Source organism: Loxodonta africana, chromosome 18, assembly GCF_030014295.1.
Source record: "Loxodonta africana isolate mLoxAfr1 chromosome 18, mLoxAfr1.hap2, whole genome shotgun sequence".
NCBI lineage: Eukaryota > Metazoa > Chordata > Mammalia > Proboscidea > Elephantidae > Loxodonta > Loxodonta africana.
Window position 1 is genome coordinate 31,010,926 of NC_087359.1, and position 21,379 is coordinate 31,032,304.

The window sequence follows — 21,379 nt, forward strand, 5'->3', positions numbered from 1 at the left end:
TTTAGGAATGAAATTGCTGGGTTGTTGACTATGTGAATGTCCAACTTTAAAAAATAACTTCAAACTGTTTTTCCCGTGGTTGGCCCAATTAACACTACCCCCAGTAATCTAAAAGAGACCTTGTTTCAACAATTGGTATTTTCACACTTCTTAATCTTTGCCATTCAGTGGGATATCAAGTGATATCATTTTGGTCTTGATTTGCATTTCACTGATTACTTACGAAGTTAAGCATTTCTTCATATGTTTATTGACCATATGTGCATTGTCTTCTGTGAAATGCTATTCATGTCTTTTTGCCTATTTTTCTATTATATTATTTATTCTTTATTTTTACTTGATCTCTACAAGTTCTTTATATATTTTGACAATAATTATTTGTTGTATCTCCTTTGAAGACAAAAATCAATTCCTTTTATGACCATTATGACTTTTTATTTTATATTGTCCTCTAAGTGAAAGTTTATAGTTCAAGTTAGTTTCTCATACAAAAATTTGTATACACATTGTTATATGATCTTAGTTGCTCTCCCTATAATGTGTCAGCACATTCCCTCTTTCCACCTGGATTTCCTGTGTCCATTCAACCAATTTTTGTCCCCTTTTCACCTCTCATCTCACCTCTTGCCCATTTAGTCTCATGTATCTACTTAAAAAAAAAAAAAAAATTTTTTTTTTTTTTTTTAATCTACTTGAGCTAAGAAGCATTCTCTTCCTGAGTATCATTTTATGATTTATAGTCCAGTATAATCTTTGTATAAAGAGTTGGCTTCGGGAATGGTTTCAGTTCTGGGCTAACAGAGAGCCCAGGGGCCATGTCTTCTGGTGTCCCACCAGTCTCAGTCAGACCATTAAGTCTGGTCTTTTTACTAGAATTTGAGTTCTGCACCCTACTTTTTTACTGTTCCATCAGGGACTTTTGGTTGTGTTCCCTGTCAGGGTGGTCATTGTGGTAGCTGGGCACCATCTAGTTCTTCTGGTCTCAAGGTGATAGAGTCTCTGGTTTATGTGGCCCTTTCTGTCTCTTGGGCTAGTACTTTCCTTGTGTCATTGGTGTTCTTCATTCTCCCTTTCTCCAGGTTGGTTGAGGACAATTGATGTATCTCAGATGGCTGCTCACTAGCTTTTAAGACCCCAGATGCCACTCACCAAAATGGGATGCAGAACATTTCGTTAATAAACTTCGTTATGCCAATTGACCTAGATGTCCCCTGAAACCATGGTCCCCAGACCCCTGCCCTTGCTACCCTATCCCTCAGAGTGTTTGGTTGTATTCAAGAAACTTCTTAGTTTTTGTATTATGACTTTTAAATATAAAATAATTACTTTCAAAAGTTACTGAGCAGTGGAAATAGTTTAATCTTTTATTGTTGTAATTTATCATAGTCACCAAAAATACTAGAGTTAGGCCTAACTGATCTACTCCAAGGCTTTTTAAATGCTGAATAATCTGGCTACAAACTAGAAGTAGGAACTAAGAAGTTACTTTTATTTATTCCAAGGGTCTGGAGGAGAAAACAAAAAAAAGGAAATGATGGGATAAGTAAGAAAGCCAGCCAATCTACTGTTTCCTACAGCAGCCATTCAACCAATATTTATTAGGCTTTTCCATTATAACTTTTTAGGGCTACTGAATTTACCTTACCCAGGCAGGGAATGAGAACTTTCCTCTATACTCAGGAATTAATAGTCTGAAAAATGATTTGGTGGCAAAGTAATAGCAACATGAGACCACTGAATACTGTTTCAGAGACAGAGGTGCAAAAGATTAATGTGCTTGGCTACTAACCGAAAAATTGGAGGTCCAAGTCCACCCAGAGGCTCCTTAGAAGAAAGTCTTGGTGATCTACTTCCAAACAGTCAGCCATTGGAAAAACCCAATGGAGCACAGGCCTACTCTGACACTCATGGGGCCATCTTGAGTCAGAATCAACTCAGTGGCAACTGGTTTTATTACAAAGAATGAATTTCTATGTGATGTAGGTTCTAAAGATCTGTTAAAATTATTCCTTCCATCCAGGAATCAAAAATTGACTTTTTAAGAGATGTAATAATCTTTGAAGATTTGAAATTCTCAAGATACATAACCTTGACATGTATGTTGGGTTATGTTTTCCTACTCATTTCTTCTCCTAATTAACTTTATGGAAATCCAGTATAATTGCTAAATACTAAAGTTGCTGACTACTTTTGGCAGTTGGTTTGATGGGGGTTATAATTTGAGATTCGAAGTTGAGACTGAAGAGAGATGTGATTTAAGATGCAATATGTAGTGAACACAAAATTATTATATATAATAATTGCTTTTATTTCCTCTTCCTAGTCCTTCAGTCTTGAATTATTGTTGTACATTTCTACCTCATTCTAAATCTTACATCGGTGCCATTTAACTTACATCCCCTACTACCAAGCTGATATGTACATGATCTCCTCGTTACTACTTCGTAGTCCCATTTCAATTTGTATCACTTACAGTCAAAGTTAGGATAATATCTTTGTCTGCTGAGCCAACTACTTCTAATTTCTAAGTCCATGATCTCTTTTTCTCTTTGCTGTTAACAAATTGGCCACAGTTCGTGTATTCCATATAGAAAGTGCACTAGGACATAGCTTTCTCTCAGGGATTATGAGGGACCTGTTTAAGATAAAAGCTTGGGCTCTGGCAGAGTCTGAGCCTAGAATCTATTGCTTCTATCCCACCAAGGTAACCAAAGCAGCTTTTTTTTTTTTTTTACCTATTAGGGTGAAAAGTTAAATGAGATATTATAAAATAGTTTTTGTTTGTTCTTTTGGGGAATTTTTGCTTTTGTTTTATAGGCCTTAACTATGGGATAGTGCTGAACACTTCTAGTGTGAAGAAATTATTACTCATCTTCAATACTTTTAAATATTTTCATTTCTAATGTAATGCTCAAAATGCTCTCAGCCGTCCTCCAACCATTCTTTTCGTCAACAGGCATTTGGCACAAACCAAGAGGATTATGCAAGTTACATTATGAATGGTATCATCAAATGGGGCGATCCAGTTACTCGGGTTTTGGAAGATGGGGAGCTGCTGGTTCAACAGACTAAAAACAGTGACCGCACACCACTGGTTAGCGTCCTTCTGGAAGGTGAGAGAGGGTGATGAAATGGCATTAAAACTGAAAAACAAAAAAGCTGCACTTGTTTTAAAGCCATTTAGCACATTCCAGAAAAGTGAATTATTTTCAGTTCTAAACGTACATGATCTGAAAATAGTAATCCAGCCTGTTGTTCCTGTATTGTGCATAAGTTAATATTTTCTTGGAGCGGAATGTTACTGGTGAATGATAGCAAGGAGTTTTTTTGTAGAATTGTATCTAAGTGTCTGTGGTATAGGCTGTATGGCATCACATAGCCCCTAATTCAATTAAATAAGCATTTACTGTGTGATTGCTATGTTTTAGACATTGAACTAAGTACTGGGGATACAAAGATACTCACAGAGTTCAGTCTGTTCATGAAAACAGGCATGTAAACAGATTTCTCACTACATTGTCTATGTGTAAAGGTATGTGAGAATGCAAGTTGTTTTGCCTGGGGGTGGCCAAGGAAAGCTAGTTTTATTTAGGCCTTAAAAGATCAGTTAGGATTTTACTAAGTAGACAAAAAGTAGTTATGATTGGTACAGCAGCAGAAGTTCAGTGAGTTCATGTGACAGGAGAACCTAACCCCTTCCAGAGATCTGGGGCATGGGGCTCCCTGTGAGAAACACAGTAAGCCAAACCTAAAGGATAAAAAGAGATTGGCCAGCAAAGAAATTAGGGAAGTTTTTCTAGGCAGAGGGACCAGCATGTGAAAAAGCCCTGGGCATGAAGGAGCTTGACACCAAGAGGGACATTGGCTGGACAGGAGACTGAAGAAGTGGATAAAAGCCAGTTGATATAGACCCTTGAAGGCCATGTTAAAGATCTGGACTATATCTTAGGAGCAATGGAAAGCCATTTGTAGGGTTTTAAGCAGTGCAGCGACACCTTCTGAGCTGTACTTTCAAAACATCATCACAGCTACTTTAGAGAATGGGTTGGAGGGGAAAAGAGATAGCGGAGAGGCCTATGGTAAGCATTTACGTTAGACCTACCTCCAGCATTTGTGTTAACCTTAGGGAGAGCTGATTCTGGCTTGAGGTATCGTGGTGGTGGTAGAGGTGGAGATAAATAGACCAATTTGAGAAATACATAAGAGGTAGAATCAAGAAGACTTAATTATTATTCCTACTTACTATTAATTATTAATCATAATTAAGCTAACATTCTTTGAGCACTTATTATATGCCGGTCACTCTCCTAGCACTTTTATGTATTATCTCATTTAAACTTCATTTCAATCCTATGAGGGTAGCTTTTTAAGTCACAATTGCTTTTAATAGGGCAGTTGTTCCCTGCTCAGAATATCATCTCCTGTGAAGATTATATGTATTTTTTATTACACAAATGATTTGATAGAAAAAATCAGTACTGATACATACTTTTGAATGCATTCTTTTTTTTTTTTTTTAAGAAGCACAAACCTTCACATTTTACATGTTTAACCAGCAGTTTGACAGAGTAAGCCTAGGTGAGAAAGTAGGAAGGAATGTATTTCATCATACTTTTGAGAAATGCTAATCAGTTCATTAAGTTTAGTTGCTAATAAATAAGAGAAAACATGTCTGCCATGAAACTGTGTCAGGAAATGTTAATGAGCAACTAGTTGAGACCTCAGAACACTGTGGAGAAAGTTTAAACTTGTTTTAGTTCCCTTGGCTTAGGTTGGCTTTTTTCCCCTGACTAGTGCCTATCTTTATGCAGGCCCTCCTCATAGTGGGAAGACTGCCTTAGCGGCAAAGATTGCAGAGGAATCCAATTTCCCCTTCATCAAGATCTGTTCTCCTGATAAGATGATTGGCTTTTCTGAGACGGCCAAGTGTCAGGCCATGAAGAAGGTATCAAGATTTTTACTTTCATTTTAATTTCCTAATTCTCAGGTGTGTGTGTGTGTGTGCGCGCATGCGTACTATTTTTGTACGTGTATGAAAAAAAAATTTATTATTATTTTTTTTGTACATAAAAGCCATAGCAACTACGTTCTTCTCAAATGGAACAAATTGTTAACAGAATTTTGGGGGGGAGAGGGAAACAGTGATTGTTTTAGATAACTTTGTAATGCATTTTTATTAAAGTACCTTTATCTTTCCTTTGTTTAGCACATATTAATATCAATTTTTATTGCTTAAGTTTGTATTGATTGAAAGAAAAAAAAAAACACCGCTTTGCCATCAAGTCTATTCTGACTCATAACAACCCTATAGGACAGAGCAGAACTGCCCCACAGAGTTTCCAAGGAACACCTGGTGGATTCAAACTGCCAACCTTTTGGTTAGCAGCCGTAGCTATTAACCACTACGCCACCAGGGTTTCCTGATTGAAAGAAGGATCATAGTAAAAAGTGTTTGGGTAGAGTGGAGCACATTCATTTAGGATTTCTTCTTAAGTTCTTTCATGAGTGTACAAAGCCAAACTGTTCAGGGTCACTTAAGTTAATTGTATAGTTTGGGAAAGAACAGAGAGATATCCTTGGGAAAACACTTTCAACAAACCCTGCAAAAGGATTGTTGTATCTTAGGTAATAATCAGAGTCAGCTTGGCAACTTACTGCAGTCCTCACCCTTCTTCCTTTCTGCAAGTGTCATTATTCACCTTCTTAACAGAGCTACTTTGAACCATCAGCAAAAGTTAGAACACAGAATCCTAGAGCTGGAAGGACTCTAAGATCATCTGGTCCCTCTCTCTTACATTCAGGCAAATGCCCCTAAGCCATCCAGGATAGTAGGTAGCTACTCCTTAAAAGCAACAATACGACAAACAATAACAACAACAAAAATCGCCAATAACAAACAACAAAAATCGATAATGAATAATCTTAATGGCTATTTAGACAGTGTTTCCATTAATAGTCTAATTTTGTATACTCCCAGCACTGAAGAAATTATATTTTATATCTAGCTGAAGTATTTCTTTTACTTGAACTTTTTTTTTTATGCTTGATCTATTATAGATAAGAACGGACTAAGTCAAAGAGATGCAGGAAAAGAATCCTGAAAATTGGGTGCTACCTAGTATAAGACAGCTCAGGGTATTCTTTTACCATTGCTCCTAGGCCCTCACTTTATAAAGATGTAGGGTAAAATTGCTTTAGTTTTTCTTTAGGGAAGAGACTGAAGAGGAAAAATGTATTTAAATATATTTAAAAAGAAACAGACTCCAAAAAAAAATGTCAGTTTGAGAAGTTAGTCTCTTGTTCGTGCAGGTGGCCCAAAACTGTGTAGGGTGCTTGAAATGAATGGAGAGAGGGGACCTTGTAGGAGTCAAACCATACATACTGAAACAGCATGATATTTTATGTAAAACCTTTGAAACAGAGTGTGAAAGAGAGGGAAATGTTGCCAGAAACAAAATGAACTTAGAATAAATATCATAGCCAGTTTAGTCTCCTTTTGAAGTGAAACCAGTAGTATCTATCCTTCCCAGGAAAATCTGGGCAGAATAACTTACCTAGAGTAGGTAAGAGTTGTTTTTCTGTTTGTTTTTTGTTTTTTCCCTCTAAAGGGAACTCTCAAGCCACTATCCGTCTCTTCCTCAGGTGAAAATTTAAATAATAGCCCTTGGCTTCTGTGGCCATTAAATTTCCCATTTAATAGAATAACTAATTCTATTTGCATTTCCCTACACCATCCATTCCTTATTCTTGTTCAGATGGTAAATTTGTGTAGATGGTAAATTACTCCATAGCTTTTCACCAGCTGCCAGGGTTACCTCAGATGTAGGTACTCTGAGATGTGGGTGGATGGTCCTGGTTTTCCTATAAAGTTTTTAAAAAGTTCTTTAGGCTTCTGCAGATCAAAAGTGCTTTGTAAGTGTGAGATATTATCATTTTTATTATTTTAATCTCTTGCAAATTGACTTGAGGGGGAAGGTAATATGTGCTGATTTAAGAGGTTAAATTAGTGGCTTAATAACTTATGATTTAATCTTTGAATTGTTGATGCCTTTCAAGGTAGAGTTTTAGATGAGTGGAAGGCTAAGGAATATAAAAATAAGTGTCTATACAAGCTTATTCAAAATTGGTTCTATTCATGATTCACTGTCTTGTTCATTAGTGTATCCTTAAAGTTACAAAAATTATTTCTGCTTCAGCAGTGTCATAAATTCATATTAGACTTCCTGATTTTCCTTGAGGGGAAAAATATTATTCTCTGTAACCAAGGTACAGAACAGAGAGAAGAATGAAGCATAGGTGTCTTAGAAATGTATTAGAAATATTGTAAAATTTTTCCCTGCAGATAGTTTTCACATTACTACTTAATGATAGGTTGACAAAAGCCTGAGGACTCAAACCAGTCTAAAGATGCTTTCAGGTTGTTTTTGAAAATGAAATATAAATGCCATTCTCTAATATTTCTAGTCTGCCTCCCACCACTCTTCTCATTCCTTCATTTTTAGTGTGAGGATAGGAAGATTTTTTTTTTTTGAGCACACAGATGATTTATGGGTTTTATCATTCTGGAGAAGACATCTCTTTCCTTATAAATGCCTGTCGTTCCCCACCCTCCCATAAAAAAAAATGTCACTTTTTCTAATTACAAAAAATAATATAGAAAAGAACGTAGAAGAAAGTAAAAATTAACTCATATTTGTCCTTCAGTTTTTTTCTTTACTCAAACACATACACATTATGTATTAGGGACCACACTGGACGTACTGTTAAAAACCTGCTTTTTTTTTTCACTTAAAATATCATGAACTTTTTTCAGTGTCGGTAACATTTATCTTCACTATTATGTTAAATTAACAGCTTCATAATATCCATTTAGACGATATCTTTTTAATCAAGGACAGAATGAAGAAATTCACAGAATCAAATGAGAATGAAAACACATCCTACCGGAACCTTTGGGACACAGCAAAAGTAGTGCTCAGAGGTCAATATATAGCAGTAATGCACACACCCAAAAAGAAGAAAGGGCCAAAATCAAAACATTAACCCTACAACTCAAACAAATAGACAGCAGCAAAAGAAACCCATGGGCACCAGAAGAAAGGAAATACTAAAAATTAAAGCAGAAATAGAGAACTGAAAAACAATTGATAGAATTAGTAAGACCAAAAGCTGGTTCTTTGAATAGATATCTTTTTTGGACATTTAGGTCATTTCCAAATTTTTTTTTTCTTCACAATTAAAATTAATATTCTGTAAAACTACCAAGCTAGGGAAATTATTGTCTCCCATTTTCTTAGTAGACTTTTCTTAGCGTAGCATCATACCGTACTAGCTGAAAACTGGGGCTTAGGATTCAAATAGATCTGTACTTGAATCTTGGCTCTACCACACTTACCAACTCTGTGGCTTTGGACTTAGCCTACAATCTTCTGTTTTCTTGTCTGTAAAATGAAGATAATAGCTGCCTCAGAGGGCTATTATGAGAATTAAATGAGATGGTAATTTATATCAAGTGTCACACAGTACCTGGGACATAAAATATGTACTCAATAAATTGAAGTGATTAATTTTATCTAATTACTATTATTATTGTACAAACATTTCTGGTTATTTCCTTAGAATAAATTCTTAGAATTGGGATTGCTAGGTGAAAAATAGAAGTATTTTCGAGAGTTTTGATACCTGTTGCTATGAAAATGACTTATAAAGCTGTACCCACCTCTTCAGAAAATTGTCCCAATTTGCAGTTGCAGTTTCCTTGGATTTTCAGCCATACTTGATGTTATTAAAATATTTTTTGCCAATTTGATAGGGAAAGATTGCCATATAATTCTTTCTTGAGCTGTATTTTAATGACGAAATGCTCAATTTAAAAGATTTTTCAAAATGCAGTGGCAGTAGTTTGTGAAGCTCAGAAATATTTTAACACATTAGGTTGTGTTCAAGTGGACTGGTCTGAATTAGTTACTTCATCAGATATTTTTATATACCACTTTATTACTTAAACCAACAGGTAAGAATTTTTGTTAGTAGAGAGGGCCATTGGGCTTGCTTTCATACTATGTAAGATTTAATTGTAGTTAAGATATTTTTCTTGATCACAAATGAATGATGCAGATACCTGAATCTTATTTTCAATTATTTAAAATTTACATTGTACTTCTCTTAATGTGCTTAATAAATCCTTCTATATAGATAAGTAGATGCAGTCTCTCCATAGATCAATTCCCCGACACTGCCAAAGCCTGTATGAGGTCTTAGCCTGACATTCGGGGGAGTGAGCCGTATGTTCCAGAAAGATATGTGAAGCATTCACAGACCTTCCTCTTCCCATTTGGTTTGCTTCCCCCAATTAATTTTAATTCCTTTCTTCACTTTTGCACCTATACTTTCTAAAATCTTATTTACTAGTGGCATTAAGTGAACATTAAGAACACAGCAGTAGAATTTGATTATAACTCCCTAATCTTGATGTTTTCTGAGTACACAATCAGTACAGAGATAAAATAGAATAAGAATCTGATATGGATAAATTTTTTAACAAAATTAGGTTAAAATATCAATGATTTATGAAACTGTGCCCATTAATACCATGATATAGTCTTGTTTTTAAAGAGTTGCAAATTAATGGAAGAAATTTTCCTTTCCACTAGCTTTGCAAGAAAGAAATAATCTTCTTTGAATGTCCTCCTGTAAATCCCACTGCAAATTGTAGTCTGCACAGAACAGAATCATGGTGCCTAATCCTCCTCTTTTCATGGTTTAGTCTCTACAAAGAGCAGAGCTGGAAATTGGATCTTTTGACATTAGTAACTAAGCAACAGAATTTGGATGTTTTTGGTAAACATCCTAACATATCGTGTAGCTGGTGTGTTGAAGTTTGTGCATGTATTACTGAGAGAAGTGGACACTCCAGAAGTGCCTACAGGTCCCTCAATGGCAGGGGGTAGCATTTGTTGTTGTTTTGATTAATACATCGTGTCTTTTGACTCTTGTATCAGTTTGGCACACAAAGGAGAATGGCGTAGATCTTTAGCAGAAGTTTCAGATCTTGCGACCTTTTGTATCACTCAGAATTCTCCACCCTGTGGCTCATTTTATGTGAAAATGTAACATTTTTTCCCGAAAAGCAGGGAGAACAAATAAAGGATTTTAGGGTCATCCCAGGAAGCTTTAGTGCTGTGCCAGTTTTAGGTCCACTTCCTGAGGCAGTTTTGTTAGGAGACAGCTGATGTTTGCTTGGTCTACTCCCACGTTATATTTAGAAACTGGAGATTATTACTGATAGCACCAATTTGAATTTGCTCGTTTATGTTTTTATATGCTACCAGATATGATTAGAGTACACTTTCAACTAACTGCTGACAGATTCACTACATTAGGGATTTCCCAAGCCATCAGATTACTAGTGTCATCAGATTCCAGCTAACTAAATACTTCACCCCAACCACTTCAGAATTGAGATGAACTCTTTCAGTCTCAAAAGAACCAGAGAATTTGGCTTAATTTACCTAAGAGCACTAAAGAGATAATAGAAAGAGGAGGACAGAATCTTAGAACACTCATCGCTGTGGTTTGTGATACTGAAAGGTCAGGATTAACATGGAGCTAACTGACGCTGGCCTGTTCCCATTTGTGTTCATGTGAACTCCAGAGTCTGCAGCTGCTCCCCCAAGCCTGCACACAGGAACCCCCCCAGCTTGACTGAAGAATCCAGGAGTAGGCTGTGTGTCAGGAGCTTGCAGTGTCCTTGAGGGCTGTATTCAGATCTGCTCCTAACCCATATGTGGCCGGAACCCCACTCCTATTCTAAGTGCTTGCAGAGTGCCTCCAGCCATGCTCTTGCCTTGAGCTCAGAATCCCCGCTTTCTGGATTGTTTCTTGTGGTCTTGAAGCAGATACTGTATGCCTCTCACTACCTACCTTTGCATGCAGGATAGGTGGTGATACCAGAGAATTTAATGATGAAAGTCTCATATATATGCATAGCTAGAAATCAACTGTCAGACTGTGTTTTCTGGAGATGCTCTTCATCCTGTAGAATTGGCCTCATTACTTCCATGCTGATTGATTCCACATTTTGTTCCCTTTTCATTTCTTCCCATTCTTCTTTGTTAGCTTTCTGTTTTAGATATCCCACCTGACTGACTCTAAGACTAGATAGATATAGATAATTCCACCTGCTACACTGGAGACTTCTGATAACTTGGGTGGCCTTACATGCCAATATACCTTGAGTCATCCTGGTTTTTACCTGTTGTTCCCATGTGATTATTAATAGCTCCCCCGCTTTGATTCTCAAAGTGTCCTGATTTGGATGGTAAGTCATAGGATCACCTGTTAATGACCTCTCCAGCAAAGGAAGGCTAGAGCATCGTACATTTATCTTACTAAATAAGAAGGTAAGAATTTAAATTATAAATTCTTTCAGACTCTATAAGCTACAGTTTCAGCCCACCTGGCTAGTTAGGGCATAGTTGATCTGGACCAGGTGCTGTGTGCTATTGCTGAGGGTAAGTTTGGCATTTCAGTTGTAGTAGTCTAACTGGGGCGGTAGATATGAATTTGCTTTTAATGCATCTTTCCTTCTTTGAGGTTTATCTACCTGACGTTGAGTCTTCCAGCCCAGTATGTAACTATCTCTTGCTTAGGCTTTAGTCTGGCAGCTAATCTCATATACTTGCCAGTCAAATCTGAATGTCTTCTTAGTAACGATTCTGCTGGGCCCTCAGCCAGGAAGCTAGAGAATGGAAGGGGCTAAAGAGACTAGGCAGAAAACATGGATCCAAGGGAAGAGTGAAGACCTCATATTATACTTGTGTCTAGATAAGGAAATGAATGTATGTATAAGAAGCTGAAGGGGTGTGTGTGTGTGTGCGTGTATTTAAATTAGAGCAGAGTAGCTACCCAAAGGAGTTTCAGTTGACTAGTCAACTGAAACTAGTCAAGTTACAACTGGAATTGTACAGCCTTTTTCATGGTAAGAATGTTGTTAAGAGAGTTAGATGTGAGTGCTCGTCTCCCTCCAGTTATAGTAATTAATTCATTAAGAGCTGTCTGTAAAAAAAAATTACATTAAATGGCTTCTGAAGGTACTTTTCTTCTAAAATGTTATAGGTAGCTCATGCAGTCAACTGTGAAGTGATTTGTAATGCTTTATGAATAATATTATCTGAGATAAGTTGGTGAGACTACACAGCTGCTTATCTTCAGTGAGACCTCAGTAGTATCCTGAATAAGGTCCCTGTGACCATGTGAGCTCTCTGCTGCTTCGAAGTGGAAGAAGGGCTGATTCAGGGAAAACGTAGAACTACTACAACTAGCGAGGGAACAATGTGTCAGGTCCCCGTGGTTCTAATCCATGATGTTCCACCATGATGGACGGAATTTATGCTTACATCAGAACCTTGAGTAGGCAAAGCATTATTTTCAGTGATCTCCTGAAATCACCTGAGTTCATAGGGTACCACATTGGCTGCTTATTGGTCCAGTCTTTGGAAAATAGCAAAAAAAAAAACCCAAAAAACTGGAGCTACTGCTTCCAGACTTTTCCATTTTCTTGAATTCATCAGTTTAAAGCCAAAAAGAGCCATCACTGTGTATCAAGGGGCTGTGAAATAAATATCCAATTCTTCTCTTTTCTTCTTCCCTTTTTGGGGGTGAGAAGGCAGGGTAAAGGCTCTTCTTTTCCTGCCCTTTAAATACACTTTGGATCCATTCCCAAACCAGCTTCTCCTCTGTGCCTTATTTCAGTTGTCAAACCAGGATCCTTGACTGCAGACAACCATTCATTCACCAAGTCCTTTCAGTTCTACCTCCTAAATATCTCTAGAATCTGTGCACTTCTTAGCACATGTACCACCCTTCTCTGTTCAGGTCACCATGATCTCTCACCTGGATTCCACTTTCTCAAACAACTATTGCTCATTCTAGTGCTTTCCTATACATCAGCCAGAAAAATGTTTCTAAAACATAAACCTGACACGTTTATGCGTAAAACTCTTTAGTGAGTTTTTGTTTACCAAAATAAACCAAACCTTTTGCCTTCTAGTCGATTCCAGCTCATAGGGTGATGACAAACATTTGCAAATGGATAGTGGTAATAGTTGCATAATATGGTGAATGTAATTAATGTCACTGAATTGCGTCCTAAAAAATGGCTAGAATGGCAAATGTTTTTGTTATATATATTTTACCACGGAAACCCTGGAGGCGTAGTGGTTAAGAGCTACGGCTGCTAACCAAAAGGTCAGCAGTTCAAATCCACCAGGCGCTCGTTGGAAACTCTATGGGGCAGTTCTACTCTGTCCTATAGGGTCACTATGAGTTGGAATCGACTTGACAGCAGTGGGTTTTTGAGGGGGCTTTTATTTATTTATTTATTTTTTATATTTTACCACAGTGATCTTGTTTTTAAAAAAAGAAAAAACTCATTAGTGGCTTTTTATTGCCTTTACAGTAAAATTTCAATTTATATGAAGTTTGTAAGACCCTCCATATCCAGATTCGTTCCTCACCTCTTCTGCTTCATCTCTTATCAACCACTTACCCCCAACACACCCACACCCACACTATACCAACACTCACACCACACCCACACCACACCTATGCCAACACTCGTTCCACACTCACACCAACACATACACACCCACACCAACACCATACTCTTCATTTTCATTCTTACTGGTGCTATAGGGTCACTATGAGTTGGAATCAACTCTAAGGCAATGAATGGGTTTACATTTTATCTGGAGGTAGAAGCTGTAGTCAAGTATTTATTCCAGGAAAGACGTAACAAGGAACTGAATTGAAGGGTGTCCATGAGAATAGAAAGGAGGGACACATTTTTTCATGCATGCACACAGCAAACATTTATTAGGCACCACAGAGGTGTCAGACCCAGAAAACGTAATACTGAGGAGGACAACCCCTAGTTTAAGGAGCGTGCAGTGTATTGGGAAAGAACTTACCATCTAGATTGTCAACATGAATTTTTTTTTGTTTTACTTTTTTTTTCCAATCTTCAAATCTTTTGAGCATAGAAAAGACCATGTGTAGCTAATTAGTTAAAAAAAAAAATTAGTTAAAAAATTAAAATTGAACATACTAAAATTACATAATGTAAAACCCAGCTTTTGAACACAAAAGAAAATTAAGCTTTAAAAAAGTCTACTTACATCTCTTATTCTAAGTCTAGTAAAATTTAACAATTTCTTAAAAGAGGACTTTTACAACTTAATTAAATTTATTTAAATGGTTTAAAGTATACACATTAAAATATTTTATTTTCTCTTCGAAGTACTTAAGCTGTTAATTACATTTATTTAATAATTACTTGAAATTAAAATATGGTGAATCTTAAGTTACCTTTACTATTCCAGCATTAATTTCAAGGCTATTAAAATTATCTCCTACCTTTCAACTTAAGAGCTTATCAAAATTAATTACTCAGTTTCATGTTTTAAATTGGACTAGCAAGGCTAGTCTATTAGTCTAATATGATAAATTTTTTAATTGTTATGTATACTTTAAAAACAGTATACACAGGTTGCTTTTAAACTTAAAATTATTAATGTTATGGGTTTGATTTACTTTATTTCTATACCTAATACTAAATCTTAGAGTGAAAAGATATCCACTAAGTAAATAACGCACCATCTGTGCAAAATGGAAGGGGAGGCACAGTCTTGATGCACAGAGAGACAGGGCTGGCCTGGAAGAGTTCATTTCTATTCATGATAGCAGTGGGGAACACTGAGCCCCACTTGTCTCTGGAATAGGAACTCCTCTCATGTACAAGGGGACTGGCCTCGATCCTTTGGGCTCTTATGTTCAACATATACATGAACTGATTCTTCATTCTGATTTGAAATTGCTACATCCTTGCCAAGATATAACAACTTGCCTCACTGCCCTTATTTTAATCTGCTGCCTTAAGACAATACACCTCTATCATTTGTCTAGTTCTAGGGATATGTCCATCTGACCCTTCATACCCAACTGTAATTCTTTTGTAACCTGTTTTACCTTTATGATCTGATTTGAGCTGACAGGATTCTGTCCTTTCAGTGTTATTCCCAGCTACAGGGCCACAACTCTTACAGACAATAAAATGACATCAGTTTTATTCTACACATCCCTCATTGCTCCACCTAGATCCTGAGTCACAACATTAAAGTCATGCCCCTGACACATATATGAAAGACCAGTGTGGGAAGCTTGATGGGATTTGTCAATTGATTAATGATCACCTGTTCCTCAGCTTGCCCAGGTGTGACACATGCAGCTCTCAGTGTTGAAAACACCATTATCCTGCTCTTCACTCAGCCATCATTCAGTTGTGTGGTCTTGAGCAAGTCATTTAACTGCTTTGAGCCTCAATTTCCTGATTTTTAAATTGCCAGGATCCTTTCAGTTCTAAAATCCTATTCTATTAAATTCTAATTTAGTGTAGTCTGAAATATTGGTGTTTTACTGTGCTTTGTTTAGGCATTGTTCAAGAATTAACTAAATTTCATTTTCTTGGAAATTGTCATAATTATGGGGGACAGCTACATGATAAATGGTTGTGCTTTCTTTCAGATCTTTGATGATGCATATAAATCCCAGCTCAGTTGTGTGGTTGTGGATGACATTGAGAGACTGCTCGGTGAGTTACATCTTTTGCCACATGGCAGCTGACGCGCTCCATAGGGTTTTCAATGGCTGTGATCTTTTGGAAGGAGATCATTAGGCCTTTCTTCCAAGGCACCTTGGTGGATTCAAACAGCCAACCTCTTGGTTGGTAGCTGTGCACTTACCATTTGTGCCACCTGGGGACTCCTATGCCAAAAGTTGCAAAAGAAAAATAACAGGTATTTGTAGATTCAAAAACCAGTTGCCATTGAATCGATTCTGACTCATAGCCACCCTATAGGACAGAGTAGAACTGCTCCACAAGGTTTCCAAAGGGCGCTAATGGATTCCAACTGCCGACCTTTTGGTTAGCAGCTGAATGCCTAACCACTGCTCCACCAGGGGTCTCTTTGGTTGAAAATATAGCATCGTCTCTCCATCTGAAGTCAATGGTGGTATCCATGTTAAATATGCCTTATGACCATAGCTTCATTATAAACCGCTTTCCTGTAATGGCAAGTGTCTCGTTTATTTTGTTCTCTCCACAGAGTGCCCTGCCCACAGTAAATGATTAGTGATTTTTGTTGATGGGTGTATTTGCCATTTAGTACCTCTGAGCTGCCTATAGCTCAGAAGTTCCCCTTTTGGCCTTTGGCAGAATTAATGAAAGAAAGGTTTGGGATTGGAGTAAAATCCACAAATTAGCTGCATCACTTAGGGAAAAGTTTTAAGGTCTCCATACCTCTGGTTCTGTTCTTGTTAAAGACTAAAACCTTCCCTTTACCCATAGAATAATCATGAAGACAAAAATGGGATAACAAATGTTGAAAACATTCTGAAAGTTAAAAAGTACTCTATAGTAATTAAAAGATATGTATTTGTTAAGCATCTCCTGTGTTTAACTGCAAGGAGCCCTAGTGACATAGTGGTTAAGCGCTCAGCTGCTAACCAAAAGGTCGGTGGTTCGAACCCACCAGCCGTTCTGCAGAAAAAAGATGTGGCATTCTGCTCCCATAAAGATTACAGCCTTGGAAACCCTGTGGGACAGTTCTGCTCTCTTCTATAGGGTCACTGTGAGTCAGAATTGACTTGACGGCAAGGGATGTTTAAATGCACTCCTAGAGGATGCAAAGATGGATTAGACTTAGCCTCGGCACTCAGTTAACTCATAAGGTTTAAACTACAAATAAATGGCAGGAAATTGTTGTTAGTCTTACATTTTATTTCAGTGTAAAAATTAGATGAATTTGGAATAAATTTATTATAGCAGTGACCCAGGATACTGCAGTAAGCTCCATTGAAATAGAAACCCACTTGGTGACTTAGTAAATGTCTGAAAATACTACCCAACGCGTGATTTTAATCCCTTCTTCCTTAAGCTGTCTATGGTGGTATAGTAAGGATTTCAAGTTAATTGTTCTTACTGCATTGTTCCCATGATTTTCAGGCTTGCTTTATGTCCTCTCTTAAAGCTATCTGTTTATGTTTCTGAGTTTTGGCAATGTTTATTATAAATTGATAGCTTTATTTAGTGACCTGGGTGTATTTCTGATACATCTCAACCCAGTGTATAGGATTATTTCTTAAAATGCTTTTAGGCACATACTCATAGCTCTATGTAAATTCCTTTATCTAAGCACAATTGAGATGTGTGGTCATAGCAACACTACTATGTCAGGAATGTGTGCCCTCTGAGTATATTTTCACTTGTATGAATAGTTATTATCTGTGCTTGTTGAGTGAACGAATAAACAAGCATTTGCTGAGTCCTTACTGCTGTGCTAGAATTATTAGGGTCACAAAAAAATAAGTGAAATGCTGCCTGTCCATTGTAAAATATATTGGAAAAAATGAATTTAATGAAGAATATGCCATGTATTCTGGATATTCAGAAAAGGAAAGGATCACTTTAATTTCGGAGGGCTGATGCCTGCAGGTAGCTGTAAGCACAAGGCAAGGTTGCACATGGAATATACAGAGAAAGCTAAGGAGGTAGTATTTGTGCTGAATCTTGAAAGACTGATGGAAGTTTAACAGGTAGAAAGTTCTCTTATTACTACTGTTCTTTATCATCTAAGGGCCAGTCTTAGTGGCTCTGCCATCATTTGAGTTATACTGAAATACCTTATTAACGTTAGCAGATCATTTTCACCTCCACCCATTTTCTAGTACCATGTTTTGTTGCCTGTGTACTGTATTCCCATGATTTGCAGTAATTTTTTAGAAATGTACCTATTTTTGTTTTTTCCCTAAAAAGAAAACAGTCTCTGGAGAAGCCAAAGACGTCTTCATAAACTCATTACGGATACTTAGAAGGTTTTCCAAAAATTTTACAGATAAGGTTCTTATATTTTAAGCATTTAAATTGTTGGAGATATTTTTCTTAATTATAGATAGTTGCATGACTGTTTAGTACTGTTTACTCTCAATACAGAAAATTCCGAATGCTTAGAATATGTGCGTATGTGTATCAAATCCCTAAACACAACTATGTTCTTTTCCAGATTATGTTCCTATTGGCCCTCGATTTTCTAATCTGGTGTTACAAGCTCTTCTTGTGTTACTGAAAAAGGCACCTCCTCAGGTAAAAATAATGATGATAATGACGAAGACATTTTCACAGAGTTTTTCAGTAAATTGCATATAATAGTGCACTCTCTCTAAATAAGCAGATTATCATAAACATAAAATTCTGTTGTTGAAGGAATCTTGAAAGGTCACCTGATCTTGCCATCTGTTTTAAGATAGATGATTTTCTTAACAACCAGAGAGGTTTTCCATTTCTTTTCTGAAGATCTCAAAAATCCTGCAGTTTCTGTTAGTATTATTTTTGTTTTATAAGTTCTCCACTATATTGCACATCCCTAATGCCTTCCATCTCTCATGAAAGAGTGTGATAGTGATGTAGAAGCAACAAAATACATGTTCTCATTTGCTTTATTTATTATTTCGTAGAGTTTTCCTAAGAATTTGCATTCAGGAAAATTTCAGTTTTACTTCCTATAGGCAGATTTATTTTTTCAGTTTTTACAAATGAGCTTGAATTATTTCTCTTGTGTATGTGGAGCTTTTGAAGAGTGGATTTATAGTCAGGATTTTGGTTCACGTGGTTTCAGGTTTTACTGATGTGGCTGTTAAGGACTGGTGATTTTGATACCTTAACAAATTTAAAACCAACCTATGAGGGTTGGTTAAATATGTTAATTATGAAGAGGCTGCCAGAGCATGTTTGGCTATGACAGAAGACACAAATTCTCTTAATTGACTCTGCGTGCTATAACCTTGAAGAAACGTCAATCAAAAGCAGATACAAAGGGGTTGAGTGCTAACTTGAAAAAGATCTTAATGTCTGCATAGAAATCTCATATTTGAAGTTAGAGATACAAACTAAACTGTATGGAAAATATTTAGTGTTAAGCTAGAGAGTCTGATTTCTAATTTCACAGTTAAAATTATATGTGCATATATTTTAGGGCTGAAGATAACGGATTCTAGGTTATTTTTTCGGTATTTTTCAAATAGGGAAAAGAAACATAACTTACAGCAGCCTTGAAATTTTACTGTATATTTACACTGTGGAAGGATTTGTTAATCTTTCTATAAACTGTCATTCCCTGAAACTGGAGTTTTACCTTATACCAAGGAGGAAGTTAGAGAAGTGAGTGTACTTTTCCCTTCCCTGATTCCCTCAATATTTTTATAAGTGTGTAAATATATTTGAAGTTATTGGATTGGAAACACTTTCTCCCCATTATGTATATATCACAAGAAAAAATCTTTTTTTTTAATAAAATTAGCATTTTAAGAATTATTAGAATGGGAGAGTTTTTCCAGGTATTTAAATTTATTTATTAGAATCAGTTTTTTAGCTAAAAAGAATTTATGCAAAAAGTCATTTTGGGAGGAGAGGAATAAGTTTTCAGTAGTATTTTTTAAATTACTTGTCTTTTTCACTGCTAAATACTATACAAATCAATTTAAACAAAGAGAAATTCCTTGGTTAAGAGTTATTTGTTATTTGTAATCTATAGACACTAAAAGAAATAAACAGAACATATTAACAAAGGAACTGCAACATGTTCATTAAAGACTTAATAAGAATAAGACTCCAGGGAAATAACATTATCTTATGCTTTAAAATCTCACAGCATCTTGCACAGAGGTTTATATGTAGGTATTTGATGAATAACTTATTCACCAAAATACACATTTTGAATGGTCTCTCATTTTGATGGCACTATTGTTAAAGTTTATGTTTTTAGACAGGGTATGATTTGAGAGAAGGTAAAGAACAGATGACATTCAAACATTGACCATCAGAGAAATGCAAATCAAAACCGTAGTGAGGTACCACTTCATACCCACTATGATGGCTAGAATCAAAAGGAAACAATCATAAGTGTTGGTGAGGATATAGAGAAATGGGAACTCTCATACAGTGTTGGTGGGAATATAAAATGGTACATCCACTTAGGAAAACAGCATGGCAGTTCCTCAAAAGGCTAAACATGGAGTTACCATATGAAACAGCAGTTCTACCCCTAAGCACATACCCAAAAGAAATGAAACCATATATCTGTACAAAAGCTCATACACAAATGTTTGTAGCAGCATTATTCATGATAGCCAAAAAGGGAAAACAACCCAAAGGATTCTCAACTGATAGATGGATAGTGTGGTATTATCCATACAATGAAATATTACTCAGCCATAAAAAGGAATGAAGTGTTGTTATGTGTACTGCAACACAGATGAACCTTGAAAACATGCTAAGTAAAAGAGGCTAGTCACGAAAGACCACCTATTGTATGATTCTAGCATATGAAATGTGCAGAATAGGGAAATCCATAGAGAGAGAAAGTAGATTATTGGTTGCTAGGGCCTGGGGGAAAATGGGGAGGGTAGGTGGTGACTTCTAATAGATATGGAGTTTCTTTTTGGTGATGAAAATGTTCTAAAATTGATGGTAGTACATATCTATGGATATGCTAAAAACCATTGAATTGTGCACTTTAAATGGGTGAATTGTGTGGTATGTGAATTATATCTCAATTTTAAAAAAGACACACACGCTGCCATCCAGTGGATTCCAAATCATAGTGACCCCATAGGGTTTCCAAGGCTGTAAATCTCTGTGGAAGCAGACTGCCACGTCTTTCTCCCACGGAGCCGCTGGTGGTTTTGAATTGCTGATCTTTTGGGTAGCAGTCTATTGCTTTAACCACTGTTCCACCAGGGCTCCTTATATCTCAATAAAGTGGTTTAAAAAGATAAATAAAAATAAGTGGTTTCAGAAGCTACTTAAATGGAAGAAAAAGTATACAGAGAGCTAGAAATAAGAGGTAAATATCCAATGTACATGCACAGCTTGGGAGAAATCTCAGAAACTGGAGTTAGAGCGTTAAAAAGGGATGTGAGTGAATTTCTCTAAGGACTGAAGAGGAAGAATATAGGAATATATAAGAAGTAAAAGAAGATCTGGTGGTTACCTTAGTGATCGGAAATGGCAGGAAATCCCTTAAGGGACTATCAGCCTGTCCTTGATTTGGTAACTCTGATCTGAACTGCTAGGTGACCTGATATAAGTGTGAATCGGTGACCACTGAGCTTAATGTTTGTAATATTTCTAGTTGGGTATATTTCACAAAATAAAAACATGCTTTCTCTGTACCACTTTGCTTTTTAAATTAGTTTGTATACTCTCAGGAAAATAAGGAGAAATTTTCAGACTGATCCAGTATCAAGAATATTTGTTATTGTAAAG

At 36.5% G+C, this 21,379-nt stretch overlaps 1 protein-coding gene across 1 annotated transcript in view; it reads left to right on the forward strand.

Moving 5' to 3' along the window:
* NSF (N-ethylmaleimide sensitive factor, vesicle fusing ATPase) overlaps nucleotides 1-21,379 on the forward strand; it is a 164,371-nt gene that overhangs the window by 110,088 nt on the left and 32,904 nt on the right. Inside the window, exons 14-17 of the mRNA XM_003414511.4 lie at nucleotides 2,957-3,113; nucleotides 4,812-4,945; nucleotides 15,583-15,649; nucleotides 18,120-18,199. Of these exons, the coding sequence (XP_003414559.2) occupies nucleotides 2,957-3,113; nucleotides 4,812-4,945; nucleotides 15,583-15,649; nucleotides 18,120-18,199 (438 nt within the window). The remainder of the gene's footprint in view (nucleotides 1-2,956; nucleotides 3,114-4,811; nucleotides 4,946-15,582; nucleotides 15,650-18,119; nucleotides 18,200-21,379) is intronic.